Below are 15,027 nucleotides of genomic sequence, written 5' to 3' on the forward strand. Positions count from 1 at the left end.
AATGCTTTGTAAGAAGCATTACAGCTGACTACTTATGAATGCTTTTTTAAAAAAAGGGTGGTTACACTTAACCCTCTAAAAAAAGTCATAATTGCTGGAGAACAAAATATCCTGAAACTCGCTTCCATTAGCATGAAAACATCTTAAAGAAAAATTGATTTTTTTTTTTTTTTTTTCCCCCTGTATATAAGGCTCAATTGTTTCTGCATAATAAGGCTCAAAATATTTTTGGCTAATTTGAAGGATGTTTTTTCAGATGTATTCTCATCAGAAAAGTTCTGGTTACATATCTTCTAAGTTTTAAAAATATTAAATAGGAGACACAAGAGGTAGCATTTTCTAAGGAATGTAAAGTACTTTTGCAGTTCTTTTTAGCAGTTGTGAAATTATCTTCTGAAATTTCAGTAGATGCAATTTTTAGTTATTCTAGCTATGAAAAAAGAAAAAATAGTCTGTTGTAGTGATCTACTATATATTAGCAATCCCATTAATAGCAATAAATCCTTTAATTTTACTTTTTTTTTAGAAGTTGAATGTAGTATTTTCAGTTTTTGTTAGGTGAATGTTTTCAAATCCTACCGTCATCATCTTTCTTGTGTTCAATTCTTCAAGTCAATTCTATAAAAATTACCCTTCTAGCCTTAATTAATTTCTTGACATTTCTGTTTTGTAAAATTTACATTTTATCTTGCAGTCTGAATGACATGTTGGCTATTCCTCACTCACTAGACAGGTCTGGTCAGAGAGGTGAAAACAGAGAAAATGATATAGTATCTGTTGTTCACAAGATCAAGTTACAAATGGCATTCTTCTTTCCCTTCCCAAAAGGCACTGAGGCGTGAACTAAAGGATAAAGAGCAAACCATTCTCAATGCTGTGGACCAGGCACGAGTTTTCCTTGCTGACCAGCCAATTGAGGGGCCTGAGGAACCAAGAAGGAGCTTGCATTCAAAAACAGGTCAGAAAATACTCTCTTCCAGGAATGGTTAAAAGGAAAGAAAAAGGACTTGCATGTCTCTAGTACATATTTTATATCCCAATTACTTGATTAGACTTCAGAATTTTCCAAACCACATCCTGATTGCTTTTATTTCTCCTCACAGAGGCCCCCGTGCAGCCCCCGCTGCCAGCAGTGGGCACCTGCACCCCGCACAGAGTGGTGTTGCACTTTCTGTAGATTAATAGACTTTCAGCCCAAAAGACATCTTTGAATCATCTGCTCTGATCTCTTATATATCACAAGCTGTTAAATTTCACCCAGGACTGAGTCTAGTAATTTTTTTTCTGACAAGTAATGCCATTGATCTCCAGAAAGCTGCATCTCTGGATTTGAAGACATCCAGACACACACAATTTCTCTTCTGATTAACCATTTTCAGTGAAGGTTGTGGGTGTAGGCTTATGTTTGCTTTTAAAATGTTTATTTTTTTATTTTCTGTCAGCTTCTCGGTCACTGGTATTCTCTGTAGTAGGTTAAAGTTAACTCATTAACTTCAGTGAAATACACTTCATGTTGCTAAAGGAGAAGGAGTGTGGGTTTGGATTGTAAGTTGACAGTCTGTCTTTAAAAAAATATTGATGAGCAGTACACAGCACTGTACAGTCATGATTTGAACATGTTCTTGGCTGCTTCTATAATATAAATAGCAAAAACTTTTTTTTTTTAAATCATAATCACATTAATTGGAAAATCACTGCTTCTTCAGGTTAGTTCTTACCTTGTGTAATGGCAGGGGTGTTTAGCGGGAGGGCTAGCTAACCCAAAAAGGATAGAGGTTGTAAAATTGCTTTCTATTTTCTTCAACCTCTCCCTCTCCATCCACTTCTTTCCCCCCGCCCCTACATCTTTTCACGCCAGGGAGGGCATTGTTGCAAGGACAAGGAATGAGAGAGATTTAGGAGAAAACTGGTAAGAATGAGTTTTGAACTTGACTGACCGAGACTTATTTTAAGGACCTGTGCATACATACATTCATTGTTACATCTAAAGAGAATATTTGTTATACGATGCCTTATGATAACCCGCTATTGTCTCCAATGTTCTTGTTAATTTCAAATATATCACAAGAATGTAAAATCAGGTTATGAGCAAGCCTTGGTTTCTTCTTTCCCATGTTGGCATTATGCTTCCCGTGTTGGCCTTCTACTGTACTATGTAGTAAGTGGCACATTCAAACACAGTTCTTCAGGTTCCAAGAAACTTCCTTCTTGGTTAATTTTATCTCCTATCTGTCTTTTCTTCTGATTTCGTTTTGCCGTGTTTCCATAGGGAGGCCCCATCACAAAAAAGCAAGCTTCGCATTCTTCTTGCATTTTGAGCTGCTTCAGCATCTGGGTGGAGCTGATTGATAAACCAGCAAGCCAGCTGCTGAATTTTGTAGATGGACAGGATAAGGAAATTGGAAATGCTCACATTTTTAGCTTTGTCACTTGTCCATGGTATAGGAGAAAACTTAGATCTAAAAATGTTAATTATAATTCTCTATGGCACAGTTACAGTTGGCTTCTTAGATGTCTGTACTGTTAGTAAGGTTACAGGCCATGGGAAACACAAAGGAAAGCAGAATAATATTTTCTCTCCCCAGGGTTTTATGAACCAATGATTCAGCTTTGCTGAAATTCTGTCCTTAAAATTCCACTGATGCAGTGAGGGAGTGGAGATGATTTTTAAGAAGATAACATAAAATAACATCCTAGCAGATTACCACAGGCCGCTACAGTGATTCTCACTGCAGTAGCGAATGTTTTGAATGTTTCCAGGGGGCTACAGTATTGTCGAAGTACTTCAGTAGCTTCTAGTTTTCTTACGGCAGTCAGATTTTCCTACCTTTGATAGCTGTTATTTGGTAGCAAAGGTTGTTGTGATAAACGCATAATTTAAAATTAAGTATTTACTATCTGTTATCTCCTCTTAATTGAAAGTGTAGAAAACCCCATAAATCATATCTGTGTTATAAGAAAAATATATTTAACAGGTATCAGTGAATTACATGCATATACTTTATTTAAACTTGTAGACACACAACATATTCACCTGTTTCAGACGTAAATAAAAGTCGAACTTCCTTCCTTCCTACCACTGAACACATTCTATTCCCAACCACTTGTGCCTGTCCGCTAGCTATCACACACCACTGGAATAGTTTTTTGTTCTCTGCTGTGCAGCTGGGCTGAGTATGAAGTCTTGAGTGTGAAAATTAGAAGTGCTTAGGAGAATGAAGAGGGTATAGCCCATTGGAGGTCAGTGGAATCATGCCTAGAAACTACTTACACTATTTTCAACATTGCTGTCTTTGTTTTAGTTGGAGCTCATTCACTTGTGACTTTTGAGAGTTTCTTCTTAAGATTAGAGAAATGTGCAGTTATCCATGAAAGAATCTCAAACTAAGTATGTCTCTCCTTTTCAAATAGATCTCTTAGTCACCCTACAAGTTCAGTCCACCTGGGTAGAGCCTTGAATTTTTTCCTGTGGAGTCTACGTGGTTACCTGCTTAAAGTCATATTAGTAAAGTTCAAGGAAGTTGTTTCCGTTTGCTGAGTGGTGTGGAGTGCAAACTTAGAGGAGTTTTAAGCCTGAATTTTTAACAGCTGAGTATTGGAAAGAGGCTGGCCAGAGGCCATAGTGGTTAATTTTATTATTGTTTTTTTTAGCCATGAGGACCTCAGGATATAAGCAGAGTTACATTCATTCTTGACCTGTATGCTATGTTATGGCCTGGTTTTAGCTGAAACACAGGCGCTTCCCAGGTGGAAGCTATGTTCTTAAAGTTTAACTGTTGCCTTGTTTTAAAGACTCCAGAAACCAGTAAAGCTTTATCTGCAAGAGAATTCTGTTACGTTACGCTACTAGAAATGTGGATGACTGATGGATGTCAAAGGTTAGGACCTTGTTTAAAAGAAGATTGTTTTCTTGCACTCTAGAGCAAACATAGCTCAAAAACATTGTAAATGAGCCTCAAAAAAGCAAATTGGAAATTGTAGAATATTAAACAAAAAGTGTATACAGGAGAAAACAGGCTGAGGAAACTTGCCTAGAAGGTTCAAAAAGGTTCGGAACATGGATGTTTTAAAGTCCTGTGTTGCTCTTATAGGACGCCATCAAGTCAGCGAGCCCTATTTTTTGTGCTGCCTGACTTGTCTTTATTTTCTGGTTTTGTATTATTTTGGAATAAAAGATGCCTCTGTTTTGTTTTGAAATACTGTTAGGGGATGTATATCTGTCTCCTGCAGCCTTGCTGAGGAGCTACCTGCCATATGTGCTGTGCCAGAAAAAAATCTTTGGAAGAAATAAAAGGCCTGTTACAATCTGCAGTCGCAGTGCTTTGGAAAGAAACATAGGATTAATTCCTTGCTTACCTAGAGTAACTGGGATACAGTGGTGATAGCCTTCTCTCCATTAGTACTCTCCCTTCAACAGGAATTGGAAGAAGACATAGTAGCTTAGTGATGCTGTAACAGAACTGTTATATTTGGATTTTTCTGGGTTTGTGGCAGGAGCAGACTAAAACTGAATTCATACCTGGTTTATGTTCCTGGAGCAACACAAACTTTGGGCTTCCACTGTGCAAAAGTATTGTGAACTTGCTTTGAATTACACCATTTATTACAAAATGGTGGCTTGTTTTTATTGAAAAGTATTATATGTGTTTTGATTATATTGACAAATTACACTGGTTATGCTGGATAAATGCATGGTTCTCAGGATTGCTGTAATCTTCTTTAGTTTTCCGGAGATAGATGCTATGGGACAACTTAATTATCTCTTTTAACTAGAAGCTTTTTTCTCTTTGTTTTGTCCTTCTGTGTCTTCCCCACCAGCACCTACTGGGAAATACCAACAACCATTATTAAACGATACGTATATTTGCTAGCATTGTTCTCATTTGTCTTTATCTGGAGCCCATACGCTGGGCCCTTTCCAGAAGTACTCATCATACATGAGGTTAACAGCTTTCATTTTCTCTGCTTTTGCAATTCTGTCTTCCGCAGATGAAAGGTAATTTGTCTTTTATCCTGCAGAGACTTTCTTCATTCACTCTTTATTTAATTATATTTCTTTGTTTTAAAAACTTTCAATTTTGGTAGAAGAAAACCTAAGTGGGCTAAGATGAAAATGTGCTTTTTCTTTGTTTTAACTACATATGCAATAGACGTTTGAATAGGAGAAAAAGGTGACATGCTGGATTATGCTTGCGTGGTTGGGTGCTTGGAGTCTGACTAATTGCTATGTTTCCACATTAACCAGTTGCTGCTTATTCTTTAAACTTCCTATTCCCATCCCATCAGAACTAAGTTTTCTGTCCAGATTATTAGAAACCCAGAGAATGCTTTCACTGGAGTGATGCTAAAGACTTCATCATGCAACGATCCACTGCTTTTGGTGGTTCTGCTTAGGAGTTTAACAGTGTGCCATTGTGTCTGTTCAAATGCTCTGAAAGTGTTCATAATGATTACAGTGTGTCACCCATTGTTTTTTGCTGCAAAGATTGATTGAACCAAGGAAGAGACAATGTTTGACATAATAGGAGTGGGAGGGGGCATGAAGTCAGCTCCGGTTCTAGTATATTTTATTAAGAATATGGCAAAAGTGAAAGGAAATTGATGTAATTATGGCAAGACAGAAGGAGATCACTAGTTCAAGTCCACATAATGAGGATTAAGCAAAGTTGCTTAGAATCAAAACTGCTAGAGCCAGGAATAGTTTAAGAGATCTAAAATAAATTCTTAAACAAGAAGAATTTTCTTCACTGATAACTTTCCTGGGTCAGTATTCTCCATATATGTAAGCACGTAAGGAAGCTATATGCTGTAAAGTTTAGGCTTGAAAGTTTTCCTTCTGTGGCACTCTGTCTTTGCTACAGACACAGAAAAGCTGTTGGTGCTTTCATTGCTTTGTTTGTGACAAAAAGTGCTTATTAAAATCAAGTTTTTTCCACTACAGAAGCAGACTTTTTTTCTGCTCTTTCTCCCTGACTGCAAGGTCAGTTGGTATCTTTCCTCTCTGGTAAACAGATGGTCCAGTGAATATAGGCTTTTCTTACTTTCTGAGCAGCTGCTGAAGTGGAGATAATGTAATAAGTACAATATAAAAAAAAAAAGAAGGCGGGGGGGAAGCTGATCATTGAGAAGACTTTATATAATGTGGGGACAAAAAAGCAACAACCCCTGTGCAGCATTTTTTCACAGCAAAAAGGAACTCTGTCTGCCGGTGTGTGTAATGGCAGACTGGTGAAACGAATTCCAAACTCATAGAAGAAAGTTCTCACTGTTAAGACATTTTTTTTATGAGGTTTACAATTCTATACTATGCAACCAGTATCTTGGAGAATGTGTATCTGTTTGAAAAAAGTAATGTGTTGCTCATTAATAAGCTGGGTTTTCATGATGGAAAACATGAAGTTATACAAGATGTATTTCTCTCTTAAATGAACATATACTGAATGGTTTTATAGCTCATAAAAATGTGTGGTTTGCTTTATTTCCCTAGTAAATGTCTTTGTAGGGCAAGTTTACAAGCACTTCCAAGGCTTTTGTAAAATAAAGCAGTCTTGCAATGAATTAATATTTTTCAAATAAAATATGCAGCAGATACCCTTGCACAATGACACTGATTTGATAAACAGTCTTAAAAGATGTTTCAGTTTTCAGTTCTGTTGGGATACTTGTATCACCCCAGTCAATCTGGAATTTTTTTCCCTCCCAAAATATGTGACTAGTCTGTCATGAGTAAAGCTGCCTTGTTTCAGCTGGCCAGACAACTAAAGTCAGGCTGTTGTTCCCCTCTTCTATTCCCATTTATTGCTCCAGCCACTTTTTTTCTTACTGCTTCTATTGGAGCGAGAAGCGCTCATTGAATCTGTTGTGTCAGTACCTTTATGGACCAAAAAGTTTTGCAAGATTTTCAGCTCTTACTAAAGCTTTCAGCATGTTCATTTTAAATTACCCGCTAATAATCTAGTTTAGAACTGTTAAGCCCTTCCAACTTTCTACTCTTTTATGCAGAATTGGTGGGTTTTGGCTCTGATAACAGGTAAAGGATGATGCAAGCACATGATGTTGGATAAAAATGACATATTGCAGCTTTGCATATATGTAACTTCTACTTAGTCCCGTTTCTGGGTATAATGTCCCCTATATTCACATGTTCAGGATGCCAACAAAGGAGGCTTCCTCCACTGGGTCTGCAATTTCCTGTCCCCTTTCAACAAAGCTCAGTATTCCCTTTCCTTGTGTAGAGTGTTCCAGCTCTGGATGCTCCCTTAATCCTCATTTAAAGTCCTGCAGCTTTTACTCCTGAGGCCTGGTTGTCCTCAACCTATAGTTGTCACATAGGGTATCATAGGATACCTCAACCTATGAGGTATCCTATGATACTGAACTCTGCCACTAGGTGCAACTTTCCGGCATGCTGCAATTTAGCTTGGCTTCTAGATTGTTCACGGTTCCTTTGTCACTGGACTGTAGTGGATTCTCATTCATTCATCAATGGTATATTGTTATTCTTAATGGTGAATAATTCCAAAATTACTTCCAGTAACAACTTCTTTGATATCTTTACGTAAGCAATTTGTACCTGTTGTTTTTTGTTTAAAACAACAGTTTTTATGTGAAAGGATTTTTTGCTTAGAACTTAAGCTTTATTTCTTTTCCTTTTTCTAAAATCTGTTGCAAAGCTTTGGGTAAAGACCATCCCAGAACTGTGTTGTCCTATGATGTAGTTTATTCTACTGTGTATTGCTGGAATTCCAGAGACAAGGTACAATTTATCACAGCCTGTCTTTGGTCTTCATCTTTACTCTGGTCTGTCAGTATTGCAGATTGTGGGTTACTGCCATGTCTTTATACCCCAGAGCTACATACATAATTTATATCCCTTCACATTTAGTTAAGCATTACAGGTTTTTGTCACAACTGTTCCTCCCCAAATTCCTCTTCTCAAATACCCTCTTGCCACTGCGGTATCCCTAAGCCTGGCTAGCCTCTGCCTTTTGCACGCAGAGTGCACGTGAAGAATGCTTTTGTGTGATACGTATGACACCCAGCAAATCACTGAAATGTATTGGTAAGCTCAAAATTTCTTTTGTCCCTCTCAGCTCCATTCTTTCTTCAAATGGCTCTCTGTTTTTTAAAAGAGCTTTTCTAATTCTAGAAGTCAAAACATGCTCTGCAACCTACAGCCTAGGTATTTGTCTCCCTTCTTTTGGTGATGTTGGCTCTTTTTGATTCTCCTTGCCTCCCGTTCTCCTTTGGTTACCGTTGGTAGTACTTTTTTCTCCTGTGTAACCATTTCTTAGCAAGTTGCCTTGTGCTTTCGGGCAACACTTGGTCATTTGGCAACATCCTCTCCCCCATACATGCTGTTCTGGTATTTGTAGTCTAGCGTGTATCAAGACTAATATGTGCTAACAAGATTTGAAAAAACTTCAAAAAAAGAAAAAAAAATATGTGGAATTGGTGGGCAGAAACTCTGTTTTTGATCCAAACAACTCTCTGTTACTTTTACATCTGGGAAAAATGTGCCTGCCTTTCTCAGCAACAAATTGAATATATTCTAATGATTTATTTTGTATTAATTACTTGCAGTGTGCTTTCCTGTATTGAGTGCTATGGAACAATGGTTGCATCACTAGAGGCATAGTAAGAGAACTTTTGCAACCGTAACAGTGCATTTACTTTGACATTCATCTAGCCTTCAAAAAGCACAAAGCTTCCTCCCCCCCCATTTTTTTGTGTGTTCCTCTCTCGCCCTCCTCCCCCAAGTTAGCAACTCCAAGCGTTGCAAGTTATAATGATTTTAAAGACGGTATATCACTAAATGGAAGATTGTATGTCTCATTTGACTTTTGACAAAAATGGTGCTTTCATCTTTGCATGGTTGTGTGTAATTTATTCATAGACAACACTTGAATTTTAATCACAAGAATACTGTGATAAACCTTTTCCAAGGGTTTTACATGGGAGTGAATAGGAGGCCAGTTGGCTTAATTTCAATGTATGCCACGTCTCTCCCCATTCTTTTGTTCTCTGGTTTCTGCATTGTATCAAGTTTCCTCTGCTTGCTTCTCTGCCTGCAGAAACCTCAAGGTTGTTATGTAGAAGGCGAATCCTCTGAGACTGGCTTTGTTTGTTTGTCATTACTGAAGCAACTCTTCCCTAGCGAAGGAAGGTACCCATGACTTTTTTCAAGCAAGGCCCTCTGAGCAGCAGGACCTGCTGGGGACGTCTTAGGGTTTTCTTTTTAGCTTTCTGACTGTGTCTTGCTCAGTCTCAAATTGAAGACCCAGGAAAGGCAGCATGTTCTTTTATTGATGGACCACCTGACTGGTTTGCAGAAATCATCTGTTGTGGAACAGAGATAAGTCACCAGCTGACTCAGTTCTTGTTGTCAAAGAGGGCTGAGGCATGTCTATGGTTTGGAGTTCTGTCTAATGTCTTGCAGACTTACCAGGGACTGCGGACTTAAATATAAGCAATTTACTGAAATAATCAGTGTCATCTCCTGTGACTACGTCCTGAGGTTGTGTGTGTGCCCACTTTGGCTTTGCTTATTCAGTTGCAGCTGGTCTTTGCTAACATGAATGGGATTTCCATGGTTGCTGGGTTGCATGGAATTTAGACACGTAAGCCTGAAATTTATGAGAAATAGTTCACAATAAGCTTGGCTCTTCTTCAGTCAACAGGTTCATTGAACATTTTTAGATTTACAAAACCTATTTAAAACAGCTTTGGTGTTAACACAGAAAAATGGATGTAGAGCTGCAGAACAGCTCACCACATGCTACTCAGTACACCTTGGTTTTTACTAGCGAACGGAAAAGAGGAGGCATCCTGGGGGTAGGGTGAAAGGTGGTGGTAAGTGATCCAGGAACAAAGCACTGTTCTTGTTCTTGTTACATGAAGTGGTCCCTAGATTCCCTATTGCAGTTTCCAGTAGGGAAGAATGATCTTTTATTTCCTCCCCCTGAGCCTCCAAAAATAACAAATCAGCAGTAAGCTGCCTTTGCTTTGCAGATATCATAATACATGGAAGTCAGGAATAGTTTCCTGTCTTCTGATCAAGCTTTATTTTGTCGTCAGGAGTGATTAAGTTTTATTTCATTTATGGCAAGGTGGACTTTCTTCTGTCTTGTACCCACTGAAATAAATTATCAGTTGACTCTGGACTTACTGACTGTCTTGAGCGCGTACCTCAAGAGTGCTGTCTGTTTAACTGGACATGAATAAGAGAAAAAATAAACAGTGTAACTTTTCTTTCCCTCTGCAGAGTTGACCCCTGAGGAGAAAGCCATGAGGATTGCCAAAGCTATGCGTAAGCAGTCATCAGAGGTAAAAGAGAAATGGGAGAATCTAAATGCCAGTGCCAGCATCTGGCAGAAGCAAGTGGACAAAGCATTAGAAAAACTGAAAGACTTGCAGTGTGCCATGGATGACCTCGATGCTGACTTGAAGGAGGCTGAAAACGTGAGGAATGGCTGGAAACCTGTGGGAGACTTGCTCATAGATTCATTACCAGACCACATTGAGAAAACTACAGTAAGTGTGGAACTCCTGGGAAATACTTAGCCTGTGTGAGAGTCAGACCCCTCCATTCTTCTACCCCTAGTCACGTTAGATATGTATACTGAAATTCTCATGTACAGATTAAAGTGCTCTTTAAAGACTAGATCTGAGGTCTCAAAGAAAGTCCAGTGCTGTACCACATCCACTGTGTCAGCTGTGATTGCATAAGCACGTGTGATCAGCACGCTACAGATGCGTATGGAATATAACATTCATTAAATGAAAAAAAATTGTGTTCTAGGATTTAAATATTTTCCTCCTAGAAATACTGTCTAATCCATAGTTAGGCCACGGGTGTGTTTGGAGCTTTGCCTAGGCACTGGAGTATGAGTGAGCTGAGTCAGTTATCATCCCGGCAGTTGACAGTAGGCTCCCGTCTTTTTTGTAGTGGTGAGCTGTCAGATCTGTTTGGCCATCACGTATAGCTTTCTTCTTAGAAAAACATTTAGAGCTCTTTCAGTCATACGGAAGTATATACATAGTTTTAATTTCTGTTCCTTAACTTTCACAAACTTCACAGGTCTATTGTCTATTTTAGCTTGTATGAGTGAAAATTTGTATTTGCTTTTATTTTAGCCTGGCTTCTCTTCAGGATTATTTCAAAGTGAAGAACACATACTACTGTATAACGTTCTCATGGACATACCAGTTCTTACAGCTAGGGTTCCAGACCACCCATGCAGGGCTCAGCACCCCAAGGCTTGGCTGCTCATGATGGATAGTAGTTGTCTCCTGCTTAGCTGCATGGGTTGGGTAGGGACCCAGTAATGCAGAGGTCCCCAAAGAAGGAATACCTTCTGATAACTAACATTTTCCAGGAAAGCTGACTGGAAACAGCACAGGCTTGGGGGAGTGCCTGAATATCAGGGATTCCAGGAGAACATGTGGGTATACCCATGTAGGTGGAGGAAATTGCTGTTTCTGGCAAATATAGCAGTTATCACCAAGCCTCTCTTTCACAAACACAACTTTCCAGTTTTTAAACTGAAGAATGAATATGGCAGAACATTAGAGGACCCTGGGGTGATGTACCTGACCATCCATGTCTTCAGCATGGGACACTGGTGTTAGAAGAATGAAGGGCCATGGGCTGCAACCAGTTTTCTGCAAATACTCTCTATGTATACACGGCCTGTGGACTCATGATATTAACACAGGACTGCATTATTTCACATACATCAATGTAAACATCCTCATTCTCCAAATTTTGTTGTTACTTTCAGGCTTAATGGAACCAAAATCTTTAAAACAAAGGCAGTCAAAGCTGATTTATATCCAGACTGCTGTTGATTTGAGAAGAGTAATGCATCTCCTTCTCTCCTCTTACATTTTAATATAGGTACTAAAGCAAGCACTAAGATGCTGATGCTGAATAGGTCTTTGTTCTCATGTTAAGAAGTGATTTGTCATATCTTGATGGCTTTTTCTGTAAAGAAGCATAAAGCAAAGTCTTTTAGATTTTCATGGCTATGGAAAAACTGAAACATCTGCTGAAGCAATAGGGGCCTGCTGCCTGTCCAGAAGCCAAACGCTTCTTTCTTGCCAGTAGGTGCCTTCTGTTCCTGGGCCTGATGAGAGGGATTTTGAAGGGACGTAAATAATTGAATTGTCCAAAGAAAATCTTTTTTCCAGTTGTTTTTGGCTTGTTTCATGATGTTTAATCAAGCTGTTTATAGGATTGAATAATTAACTACTCACAGCAAGAAAGACATTTGATGCATCTTTTCAACTGTAACTAAAACTTGCATCAATTTTGTCTTAATACTGTATTTAGTTCCGTTTGATTTCTGTTTTTAATCATTGCAATAGTTTTACTCTACAGTTCTAATCAGGTAAAACATTGTACTCCTTTTCCTTAGAAGATACATTCCATCATGCTTTGCTAATTCAGGAATAGTTTTTAAATTGAATTTTTGTCAGCTGCTTAATACTGGAAAACTGTAGTTACTGAACACATTTTTTTCTTAAGAGTACTTGACAGGCTGTATACTGTTAAAGCTCCTGATAGAGCATTGCATATTTCTTTTTGGAAAGAAAAGCTCAAAAGTCATATGGCACCACTAAAAACCTTCTTTAAATTGTTTTAGGGGCGCAATTTGTATATGGGCATTTGGGTAAATTGCCTACTGTTTTTCTCTAAAGACGGATATGAAGGAGTTAATAAGAATATTGAAGTGAGTGAACTTCCTTTGCTGGAGAACTTAGAGTTGCGTACAGTTGTTTAGGATAAGCTGCCATGCTGGGCAAGTCAGCACCATGTTGAGTTTACGGTGGCATTTGTGCTGCCTAGATGTCCGTTAAGCATAAATGTATGCTTCTTACTCTTCTAGGCTTTTAGAGAAGAAATTGCTCCCATCAACTTGAAAGTTAAAACAGTGAATGATTTGTCCAGTCAGCTGTCTCCACTTGACCTTTATCCATCATTAAAGATGTCTCGTCAACTGGATGATCTTAATATGCGTTGGAAACTTTTACAGGTATTCTTCTGAATGTGTACAGCGGTGGGGGAGAGGGATGCTTCTCACTCTATTCTGTTCTCTTAAAAGATGTATTATTACCATTTGTTCATTATTTCTATCTTTAAGGTGTTACTTTAGTGGTACCAAAGCAACAAATGGAGCTGTCTTTCCTTCTGTGGCTTGACCAAAAGCTTCTCCTTTAAAGCTGTCTCAGCAGTTTACTCACTCAGGAGACTGCATTAATCTCTGGAGACTAGTGGGAACTATTGCTGCATGCTTTTTTGTATGTCTTACAGCAGTATTTTTAGTGCATAAGTCATTTTTACTGAAAACTGGTGTACATATTTCTGTTGTGTTTCCAGCTCCTGTGAAAGCTGTTTTATTTTGGTTTTGAATGTTCAGTTTCTGCAGGGAATTTCACTTCAAGTGACTTAAGTATTAGTGAAGCTATAACAAGATGTGAGCAATAGCACATTCAGCATTATACAACAGAATAGGGTATGCTGTGAGAGAGAGTCATATTGCTTAGTTATGATTATTGTATTTAAATGGTCTGAGAAAGGTAAATCAATATGCCTGATTACAGTTCAAAGTCATGCACAGTTTCACAGTGAATGGTTTAATGAAGTTTCTTACATCAGTTAAAGTTCATTTATCAATTTTTGCACTTTCTCACTCTTTTTTATGGTAGGAAATACTTATTGTGAGTCAGCTGCTATTTATTTCTTTACCTGGTTTCTAAGGGTGATATGAAATGTCTGAAAGAATTGGGGGAAGGATGGAGGATCTGTAGCCTCTCTAGCTGAGGGTAGTGGGACTGAATTTTCAAAATCTGGGCATCAGCTTCTGGGCTAGTAGTTTTGAATCAGTTGCTCCTGAGAGGCAAAATTGTTAATGTGTCATATCAGTCCTTCCCTTTCCTAATGTAATTTGGTAGTGGGTTTTTGTGGGTTTTTTGGGGGTGTTTTTTATTTTTTTGTGTCCTCTCAAATTGAGCCAAACTGCTGCTGGGTGTGATAGTGGTTTCAATTAATAAACGAGGGGGTCATGTCAGTCAGTGAAGTGGTATCTTCCAAAATGGTTCCGTGCTGCAAAGGCAGCTGTGAGATCAATACAGTCAAACTGAGACCTGCTGACTATGGAAATTTGGACAACGGAAGGGTTGGGAGGAGGTCAGAAACTTTAGCAGTCGGCTATAGTAGCCATGAAACTACTACTGTTCGTTACTGATCTGCTGTACTCATACGAGAATACTGCAAGTATGAATGTGACTTTCATCAAGCAAATGAAGGAAAAAAAGTAGTCTTGAATAGGTGGATGTCAAATAAGTGCTATGACAAACAGACAAATTTATTTAACTAAAAATGAATGTAAACAAGTGTTTTTATTGTCATGGCCCTAGTGTTACAAAGTAAATGCAACGTAAATTTTGTGTATGTGTGTTTATGTGTAGGTGTCTGTAGAGGATCGCCTTAAACAGTTACAGGAGGCACACCGAGATTTTGGGCCTGCATCACAGCACTTTCTTTCCAGTAAGTTCTTCAAATTAGTAGATGCATGTGAGATATGACGGCTTTCTCAAACACTGACTGCTCTTTACTCCAGGTTTCCCTGTGGTTTGAGGAACAGGAAGTTCCTCTTCCATGTTGTTATCTACCTCCCTGTTTTTGTAGGGGTGTGTCATCTTCATAACTCCACTGACATTCTCACTGGCATGCTTCCCTCAGGGATCACTGGAATACCTTGCTGAGTGATTGGTTGTGCCCGTGATTGCTTTATTCTTTGTCCTCTGTTTGCTGCAAGGTCTGACCTGTGGCTGTTCCAGAATATTTATGTGTTTTAACCACATCTTCTCATCCCCTGCTACCTCTTCCCTCAGTTTCCTTTTGCTCCCACACTTGCTGGGATGACACAAAGGAAGAGCTGCCTGGATTTTTTTTTATTAAAGGCTTCATGTCATACATTCCTGGAAATTCAAATAAAGGGGTGGGGAAAGCAAACCTGCATC

General features: G+C 38.6%; 1 protein-coding gene across 1 annotated transcript; it reads left to right on the plus strand.

Annotated features, from left to right (window-relative positions):
- Positions 1–828: 828 nt before the first annotated feature.
- On the plus strand, positions 829–14,578 carry LOC104072702 (utrophin-like; the record flags this gene model as incomplete). Its single annotated transcript, XM_009572239.1, has 4 exons — positions 829–958; positions 10,265–10,533; positions 12,891–13,037; positions 14,473–14,578. Coding segments are annotated over 4 exons (652 nt in total), but the record flags the coding sequence as incomplete, so codon positions are not given.
- Between the last annotated feature and the right edge of the window lie 449 nt (positions 14,579–15,027).

Source organism: Fulmarus glacialis, unplaced genomic scaffold (assembly GCF_000690835.1).
Source record: "Fulmarus glacialis isolate BGI_N327 unplaced genomic scaffold, ASM69083v1 Scaffold44610, whole genome shotgun sequence".
NCBI lineage: Eukaryota > Metazoa > Chordata > Aves > Procellariiformes > Procellariidae > Fulmarus > Fulmarus glacialis.